This window comes from Acinonyx jubatus, chromosome C2 (assembly GCF_027475565.1).
Source record: "Acinonyx jubatus isolate Ajub_Pintada_27869175 chromosome C2, VMU_Ajub_asm_v1.0, whole genome shotgun sequence".
Classification (NCBI taxonomy): Eukaryota; Metazoa; Chordata; class Mammalia; order Carnivora; family Felidae; genus Acinonyx; species Acinonyx jubatus.
In genome coordinates, this window is record NC_069384.1 from 11,446,961 (window position 1) to 11,460,970 (window position 14,010).

At 37.1% G+C, this 14,010-nt stretch overlaps 1 protein-coding gene, 1 long non-coding RNA gene and 1 other non-coding gene across 14 annotated transcripts in view; 2 read left to right on the top strand and 1 right to left on the bottom strand.

Moving 5' to 3' along the window:
• The window catches only part of ITSN1 (intersectin 1), a 217,817-nt gene that overhangs the window by 146,180 nt on the left and 57,627 nt on the right, over positions 1-14,010 (bottom strand). For all 9 annotated transcript variants that reach the window (XR_008297553.1, XM_027041668.2, XM_027041666.2 and 6 more), the window contains exons 2-4: positions 5,348-5,407; positions 2,780-2,872; positions 1,728-1,791 (exon numbers count right to left, since the gene is read on the bottom strand). Coding sequence is in view for 8 of the 9 variants with exons in the window: in XM_027041668.2 (XP_026897469.1) it covers positions 1,728-1,791; positions 2,780-2,872; positions 5,348-5,375 (185 nt within the window). In the remaining variant the exon portion in view is untranslated. The remainder of the gene's footprint in view (positions 1-1,727; positions 1,792-2,779; positions 2,873-5,347; positions 5,408-14,010) is intronic.
• On the top strand, positions 3,082-3,236 carry LOC113594462 (small nucleolar RNA SNORA38). Its single transcript, XR_003414845.1, has one exon. It is a non-coding gene; the product is annotated as a small nucleolar RNA SNORA38 (small nucleolar RNA).
• Positions 10,170-14,010, top strand: part of LOC106966450 (uncharacterized) — a 54,953-nt gene continuing 51,112 nt past the window's right edge. For all 4 annotated transcript variants that reach the window (XR_008297554.1, XR_008297556.1, XR_008297555.1 and 1 more), the window contains exon 1: positions 10,170-10,833. This is a non-coding gene — a long non-coding RNA (uncharacterized LOC106966450). The remainder of the gene's footprint in view (positions 10,834-14,010) is intronic.

A 14,010-nucleotide genomic window follows, 5' to 3' on the forward strand; every position in this document is an offset into this window, starting at 1 on the left:
ATGAATGTTCATAAATTGGGAATACAGCACAAAAGCAGAATTCAATGGAGGAAGCTATATCTGGGAAAGGAAGGTTCTAGTGAGTCATCTTGACTAACGATGTGAAATACAATCATCTACCAGAACACAAAGCAAATGAAAGCTTCTTACAGTTAACATAGATGTCACATGTCTCTTGAATTTAAACTCGGGCACTCAACTGCCAGGGCAGTGCCCCTGTGCTCACATAAGCATAAGTTCTTGCTCTCCCCACCACTCTCCCACCCCTTGCAAACCTTTTACTTCATTTTAAAAGTAATTCCAAAAACCTTGGTTATCTCATTTTCCCAGCTCAAAGTAGATCAGAAGAGCTAGAAGGGCATCATAGGAAGAGGCTCACCAATTGGAAGAGACAGTCTGGCAGCTGATATGCTGACAACCAGGAAAGAGAAAAGAAAGCAGACACCAAAAAACGCACAGGAATCTGGTATCATTTAGTTTCAATTCAAATATAGCCATATACAAATGTGTGTGTGTGTATATGTATGTATGTATGTATGTATATATGCATATATATGTATGTATATGTGTATGTAGATTTCCCATGAGAGTTTTGCTCTTCTGAACACAGTAAGTGATTTTCATACTGATGATACTTTAATTAAACTGCCTACATTCTGTAGACTCTGCTTGAAGGCAACAAGGAACTAAGTCAATCTTTATTAATTTCCATATTATAAGAAAGGCCGATCATTTAAGGGGACAAGTAATTAGCTGGGCAATTTAGTTCTGTGGAATACCCAATCCCTGACAACGACAGCAGGTACCTTTTTGGGTTTTGTTTTGAGGGCCTATTACACACCAGGTCCTATGCTAAGTCCTTTATACACGGTTTCTCTGCTAATGTTCTCAACAACCCTTTAAGGAAAATATATCTTCCCTTTTTCTAGATGAGAAAACAGGTCAGAGAGGATAAATACATGCTCTAAATCATAAGGATAGAACACCGTACAGCTGGGATTCAAACTCAGGAGTGTGACTACAAATCCCGTGCTCTTTCTACTGCACAGCAAGCTGACTCCCCAACACTAATAAACCCTGGAAATGAAGTATTAACTGCAAAAGCCGCACTGTGTGGGAAAATGTGACCTCTTGGCAACACAACTCAGCATGACATGACCAAAGTCGTAAACTTAAAATCCACAATTATATTTCCCACTTTTTTTTTTTACTGGCCCTTCTTTCCTGTGGGTTCAAAAGAATGAATGCTTATTTGTGATAGTTAATCCAGGAATTCAACAATATTTACTAAGCATTCACCTTGTACAACACTGTAATAAATACTAGTTATTTCACTATTCCGCTGGTGGTTTTGCTACTAACCCTCAAATATTTTCCTTACCTTTTAGTCAATGAAAGACACAGAACCATTACATTATAAAGCCAGAAATGCAGGACTTTCAGATGAGCATGGGTGATGTAAATAAGGCTAAAACAAATTAATGAGAAAATACCGAAGTGTAGATTTCTCCACTGGGAATTCAACTTTTTGACAGTGTTATCTTGCAAATGTCACCATTTTTTCTTTTAAAGTCCCACCTTAGAAAGCTACTTTTCAGAAGTATTCTCTGGTTAAGAAGGAGTAGAGTATTTCAGACCAGAGATTTATGTTCACCTTCTGTATCTTAAGAAATCCTATTACTGGAATATTTTATTTTACCTTTTGCTTATGTTAAGTTCCAACTTACCATATCTGTGCTAAAACAGGCTGAGGTAACCCAGATTGAAAAAAAAAGTTTCTAGCTTGATCACCTGTAAATTAAATGAAAACACTTTCAGGAAACAAACAACAGCTGACCGGTATCTTCTTAGAGCAAAACTGCAAAAATAATAAAGAGGCTGGCAATTCTGCAAATACTGAATTAAATATAGGATAAAAGCCAAAGCCTATAAGCAGCAGTAAAATGAACCCATCAGCACTGACTTTAGAACTTAGAACTTAACACGTTAGCAGGGGTAGATTGTCCACTCTAATTAATCTGCTATTTAGTAAGACGGGAACAGCTATGACAAAGCATAGGACATATGACAAAGCACATCTATTTAGGAATCCTCAAGAAACTGATGACCCCACACTTCTACTTTTTAGGTTCTCTGCCATTCCTAATATCTGCACTTCAAACCGTCAGTACATCTGATACATTTATGGAGAAAAAGTAACAATGATTACAAGATTCACATCAGTGATTAACAATTAATAATTTAAAGATAATGGTGATATACACACACATAAAAACAACTCTCCAGGAAGTCTAGATCCCATTTTTTTTCTAAAGCTAACTCCTAAAGAGTAACCAAACAGAAAAGATAATAGATAAAGCAAAGTACAAAAAGAACTTTAAGGATACAGCAATGAGAGAATTCTGTCGTTCGCTTTTTTTTTTTTAATATTCAGAATCTGTTCATTTATTTACATTTCCCAAACCAGTTCAAGATCAAAATTAAACAAGCATTTTAATTTAAGGACCACAGCCCATTGCTTTATTACTTAAAGAATGTGGTACATTGATTCTCACCAATTCCCATCAGCGATATGCCCAAAACAAGTGGCTTGACATCCATTAAGGAATGCAAAGAGGCTTGAATGCATTATAGGAAATGCAACTGAAAAAATACAGGCTCAAGGCTAAGGCAAATGTCCCCTTGGCCATATGTGCCCACCTCAGCTTCGCATAATAGATTTTCCACAGGTATATGCACTGCTAATAAGTAAAAATGTAAAAATGCTGTTTCCACTTACCAGTAATAAATCCGGATATTGGCTTTAAACTATGAAACTGTTGATCGTGCTTTGCTCTTTCCTCTACAGTTATGGCCCAGATATCCAGGCTGCCTAAACCCAAAGAAAAGAAAAAGAAATTATTCAATGAGAAAAGAATAACAAAGTGCTCACACACACTATTTCCCTAGTACTTTCAGATTCTGTCACTATGTTATCAATTATTTGATCGATTAGTATCTGTTTGTCCTTGGGTGTTACGCATATAAAGTTAGAAAATTAAGAGTAAAACAGGCCAAAATAAGAAAGATACCAGCACAAATTCTTTTTTAAAAAACTTGCCCTATAATCTTATAGTTAGCAGGACTATTTAAAGACATAAGTTAACACGTAAGAATCGGAGGAAGAAAAACGTGGATTTGGAGAAGTCTGGGGCCAGCTTGCTTCCTGTAGGCTCAAGATCAACCATCCAACAGAGAAGAAAAAAAAGAAAAAAAAGAAAAAAAAAAAGACATAAGTTAATAATCATTTATTTATATAAACTCAAGCAATGAACCAAGTGAAAACTACATTCTCAGGTGATTCAAATGCCACACGTGAACGTTATGAAAGAACCAGAGCTTCACATTTCATATCCCATGTGATTCCATGAAAATCTTTCTGGAGCGACAAAAATATTGAAATACTGGATTGTACTGATGACATACAACTCTGCAAATTTACTAAAAGTCACTGAATTGTACAGTTAAAATCGGTGAATTTTATGGTATACAAATTATACCTCAACAAAGATGTGTTTAAAAACGGGTATCCTGGAAAAAAAAAAAAATTGCAAACCAAAGAGACTGGGCTTTGGTTCCCCTTCAGTTTCAGCTCTGAGACTGACCACATGCCCCCTCACTTCTGTCACTTCTGAGATCTTCCTCACTTTTAGTCCTAGGTCTCCTCAATGTGATCAAAATAATTTCAGATTATCTATAGACTGAAGACCTTCCAAAGTTCAGATACTTTCCAAAAAGCTGGGAACGGGCAATAAAATGTGAATGTGGCTAGCACAAATGCAAAATGTCTGAACATTGCACCTCTCCTCTCTACGGGGTCTGGTGGGACAGTGACAGGAAGGGTGGGATTCATTCAGCCGTGGGAAACATATTTACTGACTGCCTCCTATGTGCAGGGCCCAGTGTCAGACATCAGAGACACTGTAGTAACTGAAACAGATATGATCCCTTCACTCAGAGGCCTTCTAATCCTACAACTTCTACTGCCCTCTTGAAATTCATCCGTGGAATTAGAAACAAAAGGAAAAGTTGGGGTGCCTGAGTGGCCTAGTTGGTTAAGCATCCAACTCTTGATTTCAGCTCAGGTCATGATCTCGGGGTTCATGAGATTGAGCCCTGCATCAGGCTCTGTGCTGAGCCCGGAGCCTGCTTAAGATTCTCTCTTTACCTCTCTTTCGCGCTCTAAAAAAAAAAAGAAAAAAAAAAGAGAAAGAAAAAACACAAAACACAAACCTGCCCAGTAATGAGGAAGAGGGACAAAATTGAAACAATAATGCTAATGGTTTTGAAAAGTTTGCATAATCTAGAATTCCATAGGGACTTTTACAGATGTGATCAGAGAGGTGGTGATTTGTGCTATACTCTCTTTATGATGACTGGATTAGACAGCTGCCAAGAGTCAGCCATTAAAATGGCACCCTCTCTTTAAAAATAAATAAGTAAATAAAATTTGGCCAGTAAATAAAGCCAATATTTAACACTTTAATCATAATATTAGGAAAAATTACCTGAAACAAAATTTTTTATGCACGCTGATATGTTTCAAGCAGATAAAGTAAAACAAACAAAAATTGTCCTGCTGCAAATCCAGGCTTTAGGAAAAGTACAGAATAAATGACCCAGTCACCTCAACAAGTACAATGCAAAGAGAAAACGGTGAGGAGGCTTAGGAGACACGTGAACTGAGATCAGTGTCTGCATCCTTATTTGAACCGACAAACCAGAGCAAAAAAGGGTCTGAAGACCATCAGGAAAATTTTAACACTGACTTGATAGTTGAAGATATAAAGGAATTACTGTGAATTTTATAGGTGTGATAATGGTGTTGTAGTTATGTCTTTAAGAGTGTTCTTATCTTTTAGAAACACTAAAATATTTGTGAATGAAATGGTATGAAGCCTGAGAGTTGCTTCCAAAGAATCCAGATGAAACAACATTAAAAATATGGTCTTGGGGTGCCTGGGTGCTTCAGTCAGTTGAGCATCCAACTCTTGATTTCCGCTCAGGTCATGATCTCAGAGTTGTGAGATCGAGCCCCATGTTGGGCTCCATGCTGAATGAATGTGGAGCCTGCTTAAGATTCTCTCTCTCTCCCTCCTCTGCCCCTCTCCCCGACTTGTGCTCTCTCTCTCGAAAGTAAAATAAATATATATATATTTAATATATGTATATATTATATACATACACATATACAAAAATATATATAATATATAATAAATTATATATAATAAATTATATATATACATATATATATATATATATAAATAATCTGGAATACATTACAAAAGGAAAATCTCGGAGAACTTACCTCCAAAAGGTGTTGGAAACTGAGCCATGGTTCTGTTACTTTTACCTTGCTAATCGACGCCTGTAAATTGAAATGCAACATTTAAGTTTATGAAAACTTCATTTCTATACACTTATAAACACACTGACATGCAGTCTTTAATGATCAGAAACTGATACTAGTGCTGTTCCATATGAAAATGAAAGTTACAATTAAGGGGTTCATTCATTCATTCTCTGCAGCTTCTTAGTGCCAGCTACAATGGCGGGCACTGGGGAATGTGAAGCTTTCAGTCTGGAGAGTGATACCATTCGCTCAGAACAGCCTATTATATCACTGAGGTTTTACTTGTTACTCTTTAAATGTACGCCTTTACTTAACTATCTACATATACTAGTCCATCTGCTTGATGGTTGTAACAGCAGCTTCTTTTAATGAGCACTTAATATAAGCTGCACACTGTTCTGGGTTATTTATAGCTCTTAAATCTCTTCATCATCACAGCCCTATGATATCAGTAAGACAGACAGGTATTACCATCCCCTTATTACAGATGAGGAAAATGAGAATTAGAGAGATGAAGTGATTCAAGCAATAGCACACATCTGGTGACTAAGCTGGATCGGAGCAGGGATAGCGAACTCCACAGCCTGCATTCCACCCATGAAAAACACTGTCTGCAATCACTACTGAGAGATTTTGAGAAAGGCCATAAACAATGTATCCTATGTCAATGTCTGTCCAGAATACCAATCACAAACCCAATGCTCCAAAATCCCCATCAGGCGTTATCTGTTCATGAATAGCCAAGGTGAACCTCGTCTTCTTCCCCAACTAAAATAATCCAAAATTAGTATTTGCTTTTCCAACATGGCAGAGGCATACAGTTAAAAAATGAGTACTAAATATTCATACATTAAAAAATTTAGTTACTTTTAGATATTTACAATTACAGTCCCTTGTCCTAATACTCTTGAATTTCCTATTTTAATCTGTCCATGGATTTTTCCCCCAAATATCATATTTTTAAACTTCCAAAAGCTTTTCCTTGTTCTTAACTCTTTATTCCTAGTACTCTGTCATTTTTTTAACGGACACAACACCTTTTACTCTCCGGATTTTTTGGGTGGGAAGGAAGTATTTTGCTCTTTCATGTTCTTCTGTTTCTTACATCATTTGATTCCCTTTTCTGTTTGTTGGCCGACTGGTTTGGGTCTCTGTCACTTTTGAGGCTTTCCTCATCTATCTGGTGATCCCTGGCTGCTTCCTCATATTTAAGAGTGAGGTACTAAAAAAAATCAGCATGGATGCCAGTTCTCTTGATTGATGGACTGCTGTAGATGACAGTCACATTTCACTCGGAGACCTCCAATGTCAGTACGCAGAGGTCTCTTCATTCCAGCTGCTCAGTTTTGCCAGAAAGAAGTGTATGGGAGGGTGCTGGCTTTTGGGGAGGAGTAGAAAAGGCAGGAGTAAGTGAAGGGCTATACTTCCGGATGTACACTAAGACCTACTCCCTATATTTTCAGCCCCGACCTTTACTCTTCTGGTCAGAAGCATCTCTGGTTCTAGTGCTTGACCCATCTCCCCAGGAAAAATGGGACTGAAGAAATCATGTTTGCTGGGGATGCAGAGGACATTCCAAAAGATCTGGACATAGACTTTTCAAGAACTTCCATTTCAGCTACAAAACTGACCTCTGCCTTTGGCAGCCACCAAACACTCTGAATCCTGTCAAGACACTCCTGGGGGCTGCTGATTTGTCCCTCTCATCTCTGCCGCCTTTCGGTAGGCCCTAGGTTGTACCTTCCTCTGAACTCGGTTACCACTCTATTCACTCTGTTTCCAAAAAATTCTTCAGATCTTTTGTTCACTATCTTCTCTACTATTATCTTTCTCCCTATGTGTTAACAACTGCTGTGCTTCCTTTGCAATCACTGCAGATGTGATGGAAGAAGAAAAGATACATGTGGTCAAGCCACCATATTTAAGTGGGGGTCTGTGGATCCCGTTTTGAGGCAGGCCACGTCTCACTGCCAATTCCCTTTACGGCACCTGAGTGGCTCAGTAGGTTAAGCCTCCGACTCGATGTCAGCTCAGGTTGTGATCTTGCTATTGGGGATCCTGAGATCTTAGACCCTTGCTGGGCTCCACCCTGAGCGTGGAGCCTGCTTTGGATTCTGTCTCTCCCTCTCTCTCTTGCATGCATGTGCACTCTCTCTCTCAAAATAAATAAATAAACCTTAAAAAAAAAAGAAATTAGCTGCTATTCTCTTCTTCCACAATTTCTCGCTCAATACACTATAAAGGTGAGCTTGATGATTTTCCAAAATTTTTTAATGTTTCATCTCATTTAATCTTCATAATGCTCTTAAAATTGACAAATCATACATCTTTTTATTGAGCTTTGCAAAAGCAGTAAGCTCTCATTTTTTAAAAGCATGGTAATGCAAATATTTCATATTTAGAACATGAGAAAACATTCTGTTCTGGTTTACTTCCATTCTTTACTATTTATTGCAAAATAAAGAAAAGTTACTGGTTTATCTATCTTCTTGGTACCCAGCCACTTTACCACATTTTTTTATTGGTGCTAAGGCACTCAGATGAGTCTCTCAGGTTTTCTAGATCTATATCCTCTGAGAATAAAGAATTTAAGCTTGCATTATTTGCCCAAACCAGTAAAGCTAGGCTATGTAATAGGTGGAAAGGCAGGAATTTTGATACTGCCCCTGGCTTTCATGGTGATGGTTTTGGTGTTTAATAAGTATTGATATTTCATAACCAATGAAATAGGTTATAAATAGTTATATCTGCTATTGTGTTTTGGTAAGTAGCTTTTGCCATGTTTAGGCAGTTTTCTATCATTTTTATTTGACTTAAACTTTCATTAGAAAAGCCTGCTAATTTTTTTCAGAGGCTTTTTTAGAGTATTTAATAAGATGACCATGTATTTCTTTTTTAATTAGCATACTAAATTATAGTGATATCTTTCCTAACACAAATTATCCTAGAATTTATGTAATAAACCCGACTCAGATATGCATGTTACTCTTTTACTACATAACTAGGTCCAATTTGCTCACATTTTCTTTAGAATTTTTGCTTAAGGAAACATTATACACAATTCTATGCAACAGAGAATCTAGAGACAATGGTTAGATTTCTACTTCACTGTAATTTCCAAACTGATCTTTTAAAAGGACATAATACTTTAAGAGAGCATAGAACTAACTTGAAATGTAAAGGTATAACATGAAAAAGGTCCCAAGAAAAAATAATTTTAGGGGTGAGTTTGAACTAAACTTCAAGAAACAAATAATTCCTTTTACTAAAACAATTCCACAGGTTATGAAATTAGCATAACCAATACTAAACTACAAAAGTAGTGACCATTTTCACCTAGATATAATTATACGCCTTACTTTAAGTGTTTCACAGCTATTTTGAGAGTCACAGAGTATAACAACTCCTATAGTCCAAAGTATCTATGTATATTTTTAAAAATTTTTTTTAAAGTTTATTTATTTTTGATAGAGTTCAGTGAGCAGGGGAGAAGCAGAGAGAGAGAGAGAGGGAGATAGGAGGATCTGAAGCAGGCTCTGTGTTGACAGCAGCGAGCCCCATGTGGGGCTCAAACTCACAAACCATGAGATCATGACCTGAGCCGAAGGTGAACGCTCCACTGACTGAGCCACCCAGGTGCCCCAAAGAATATTTTAATGATCAGTGGCTCCTTGCAAAGAGTATTTGCTGAAATTAAAAAAAAAAAAAAAACTTTAAAAAGAAAAAAAAATGGGGCATCTGGGTGGCTTGGTCAGTTAAGCATTCGACTCTTGATTCCAGTTCAGGACATGATTCTCACCTTAGTGAGACTGAGCCCTGCATCAGGCTCTGCACTAAGCATGAAGCCTGCTTAAGATTCTCTCCCTGCTCCTCCCCTGCTCATGCACTCCCTCCGTGTCTCTCTCTCTCTCTCTCTCTCTCTCAAAACTAAGTACGTGCTGTTTACTGTCCTTCCTGGAATTCAGGAAATCATCCCCCACTTCCTCCCTCTGCCCCGCTCTGTGAACCTCTTCCCCAAAAGCCTTCACTTCATTATTAGCAGCGTCAGACAAAATTTATCTTCTGGCCCTTCTAACTACCCAGTCTGCTTCCTCGTCGTCTTAAATCCGTAAGTAACAATGGAAAGGGTTGCAACCTCAGCCTGCGCCCTACGCTTGCAAACTAAAGCCCTTCTGTCTCTTCCCTCCCCAATCCAAGCCTTGTTCCTTAACTGTCACTCAACTTAAGCCAGGTCCTGGTAAGGAATGGACCTAATAAAAACTAAATCGCTTTGAGGTATGAAGAAGATGTACCTTCCAGACTTATTACTAACACAAACATCCAAATGCTGGTTTAAGGATGACGTTGGAATATTCCCACACACATTTCTTTTAGCCACAGGCACTTCAAATGCTATTTACAGCTAGGTTCTCCTCAGCTCCTGGGGAACCCCAGACAAAATAGTAACACGCAATGAAGCAACCAGATCGAACCTTTCAATCCCACCTCCTTTTCAGTTCTATGCCACACAGGCAGATCAGGGTGATAACATCTTGGTTCAAACTGTTGTTCCTACTTTTACATATATTTGTCGTATGTATTACAATAATTTGAAAAAAGAAAATAATTTTTTAAAAATACCGCAAGATTTCTAAGTGCCACAAACCAGATTTCTAGTTTGGCTACAGTGGTATAAGCCCACTAGAGCCTCTGTCCCACTTAAAACTAAAAACTGGGCAGGGGCGCCTGGGTGGCTCAGTTAAGTGTCCAACTCTTGGTTTTGGCTCAGGTCCATGATCTCACAGTTCATGGGTTCGAGCCCCGTGTCAGGCTCCATGCTGACATTGATGGTGTGGAGCCTGCCTGGGATTCTCTCTCTCCCCCTCTCTCTCTGCTCCTCCCCTGCTCTTTCTCTCTCAAAAATATATAAACTTAAAAAAAAAAAAACAAACACTTTTAGAAACTGGGCAAAAGTTTTAAAAAACAAATACCTAAGGACAATAAGAAGTAAAGAAAAGTAGGCAGATTTCAGAAGACAGTCAGAAGTCCCCCCAACTTTTGTTCACTTTTCTCTAGCAGCTCTGCCCCCAGAGTTGGCCCAGTCATGGAGTTATGCAGTGAGGCAGAGGAGCAAAAGGTAAAACTCTGGTAGAAACCCAGTCTGGCCAAAGGAACTAATAAAAAAGGCCTCTGTGGACAGGAGAGTGTGAGGATCCCTTAATTCTGTAAATGAACTCCCACAAGACTCAGGCTCACCTCTGAGCTGCAGGGCGGAACAAAAGTAGCACAGCAAAAGTATTGAAAACTGACCTAACAATGGGACCTCTGTGAGCAGGCAGCAGCAGGCAGAACTTGTACTTGGAACCTAATCAGGAAGAAGACCTGCTACAACCAACACCAGCACTGTGCAGAGGGTCACTGCAGCACCCGGAACCTGACATGAAATTCACAATCTCCACGAGGTAATCCAAACTTACTGGACATACATGCAACTAGGAAAATCTTGCAAATTCTCAAAGAAAGGAAAGACTGTAATAAAACAGATCCCAGATCCCAAATGATACAGAGACTGAAATTATCACAAAGACTTTAGAGGAGCTATTATCACCTGTGTTCCATGAGGTAAAAGTAAACACAAATGAAATGACTTGAAATACACAAGATCAGCAGAGAAGAAAAAATTAGTTGAAAAAGAAGCAAATGGAAATTTTAGAGAGAAACTTAGATCTTCAAGAATAAAGGAACAGAAACAGAAATGATAAATATATGGATAAATACATAAAATTATATTTTTCCTATAAAACTCCTGAAGATACGTAGAGTGCTGAAAGCAAATATTGTCACACTGTGTAGTAGGGCTATCAACATGTATAAGTGTAATAATACATAGGACAACCTTAACATAAAGGTCTGTTGGGTAAGAGTAAAGGACTTAGATGGCTGCAAGCCTTCTACATTTTATTTCAAGTAATAAAATATTACCTGTAAGCAGACTATGAAAGTTAAATATATTTAATCCCTAGAGTGACTACTTAGAAAAATAAAAACACAAACACACAAAGAAATATAGCCAGAAAGGCAATAGACAAATGAAAATAGAACGCTAAAAATTACTCAATTCAAAAAAGTCAGGAAAAGAAGAATAGAAGAACAAAAAACAGGATAAACAAAACAAATAATAAAATAGCAGATGTAATTCTAAAATACCAATGACTACATTAAATGTTAATGGTCTAAACACTAAAGAAGAGAATGGGGGGAGCAATGTAAACGACAAATAGAAGGAAGGGAATAATAAAGATACTAGCAGATATAAAAGAAATTTTTTAAAAGACCTACAATAGAGAAAATTAATGAAACCAAAATCTGGTTCCTGGGGGGAGGGGCGGACAAACCCTTACTGACACTGATTAAAAGAGAGAACACAAATCAGATCAGAAATGAACTAAGGGTCATTACCATCAATCCTACAAACATTAAAAGAATAAGAAATACTAAAAACAACTTTATGCCAACAATTTGACAATGTGGATGAACAAATTTCCTGGAAAAAACTTACTAAAATTGATACAAGGAGAAACAGAGTATCCAAATATGACTACACTTATTAAAGGAACTGATTTTATTTTTTCTTCCCAAAAAAGAAAACTGCATTCTTTCACTGGTGAATTCTATCCAACAGTCAAGGAAAAGAAAATACAAAAACGTTGCAAACTTTTTCAAACAATAGAGGGATCAGTGCCCAACTCATGTTTTTGAAGCCATCATAATGCTAACACCTGACAGATATTATCTTCCCAAAATGACATATCAAGACCCTAAAGAATATAGATGCCAAAATCCTTCACAATAAAAGTTTCATCTTAATAATACATAAAAAGGTTAATGAAACATGACCAAATAGGGTTTGTCACAGAAATGCAAGATTTGCTTACCATTTGATAATCAGTTAATGTAATTTACCACATTAAATGAATAAAGCAAAACAAACAAACAAAAAAACCCCAATATGATCATTTCAGTAAATGTGGGGAAAAAAGGCTTTTGACAAAAAACCAACACCCAATAATGATTACAACTCCCAGAAAATTAGAATTAATAGGAAACTTCCTCAGATACAGGGCATCTATGAAAACCTACAGCTAATATAGTCAATGGTTTAAGACTGAATTTCTCCCCATGAAAATAGGAAGGCAGGGATATCTGCTTTTACCACTCCTATTCAACATTGTTCTGAAGGTTCTAGCCACTGAAATAAGGTAAGAAAAACAGAAAAATAATAGCCATAAAGATTGGAAAAGAATAAAATGAAACTCTCCCTACTTGCAGAAAACTCCAAGGAAGCTCCTAAATACGGTCCTAAGTGAATTTACCAGATTCTTATTTTGCCAAGTGACTTAGCAAAATTACAGGATAAAAGGTTAAGTTAATAACGTTCTAAAAAGCAACTGACTTCTCATATACTAGAAGCAAATAATTGGAAAGTGAAATTAGACAAACAATCCCATTTACAGCAGTACCAAAAAATGTATAAGTGCTAGGTATAAATTTAACAAAAGCCATCAGGGGTGCCTGGCTGGCTCAGTTGGTAGAGGATGGTACTCTTGATCTCAGGGTCATGAGTTCAAGCCCCCCTTTAGGGCATTGAGTTTACTTAAAAAACAAAACAAACCAAACAAAAGACATCCAAGGCCTCTACATAATATTAGGGGGAAAAATTAAAGAAGACCCACATAAATGGAGACATATACTAAGTTCCTGGATTAGAAGATTTAATATTGTTAAAGTTGCAGTTCTCTGCAAATGGATCTGTATATTCAATGCATTTCCAATCAAACTGCAGCAGGCTTTTTAGTAGAAACTAACAAGCTAATATTAAATTTACATGGAAATACAAAGGACCTAGAACAACCGGAGCAATTTCAAAAAATAACAAAATCAGAGTACTTATCCTACCTGATTTCAAGATTTACTATGAAGCAACAGTAATCAAGACCTTTGGAATTGGTGCAAAGAGAGACATACCAGATCAATGGAACAGAAAACAAGAGTTCAGAAATAGATTTACACGTTTGGTGAATTCATTTTTAGTAAAGTAACAAAGGCAAACCACTGGAGGGAAAAAAAAAAAGACTTTTCAACAAACAAACAAACAAACAAACAAACAGTGTATCAACTGGATATTCATATAGAAAAAAAGAAAAAGAACAGTGACCCTAACTTCATATTATACACAAAAATTAACTTAAATGGAGCGAAATGAAAAAATTTAAATTTGGACCAATTTAAAACCATATAGTTTAGCATTAAAATTCTAAAAGATGGGAGAATACCTTCATGACCCTTGACTAGACAATGATTTCTTAGAATACAAATAAGCATGATTTATTTACAAAAAAGAAGAAGGGCTGGGCTTCATCAAAAAAATTAACTCTTCAAAAGTACCATTAAGAAAACAAAAACGAAAGCTATAAACAAAAAAACGTTTGCAACACAATCATCAGACAAAGGAACTGTATTCAGAATAATATGGAACTCTTACAACTTTCTTAAAAATAAAATAAGATGGGGGAGGGGAGGGGAGGGGCGTCTGGGTGGCTCAGTAGGTTAAGCAACCAACTGTTGATTTCAGCTCAGGT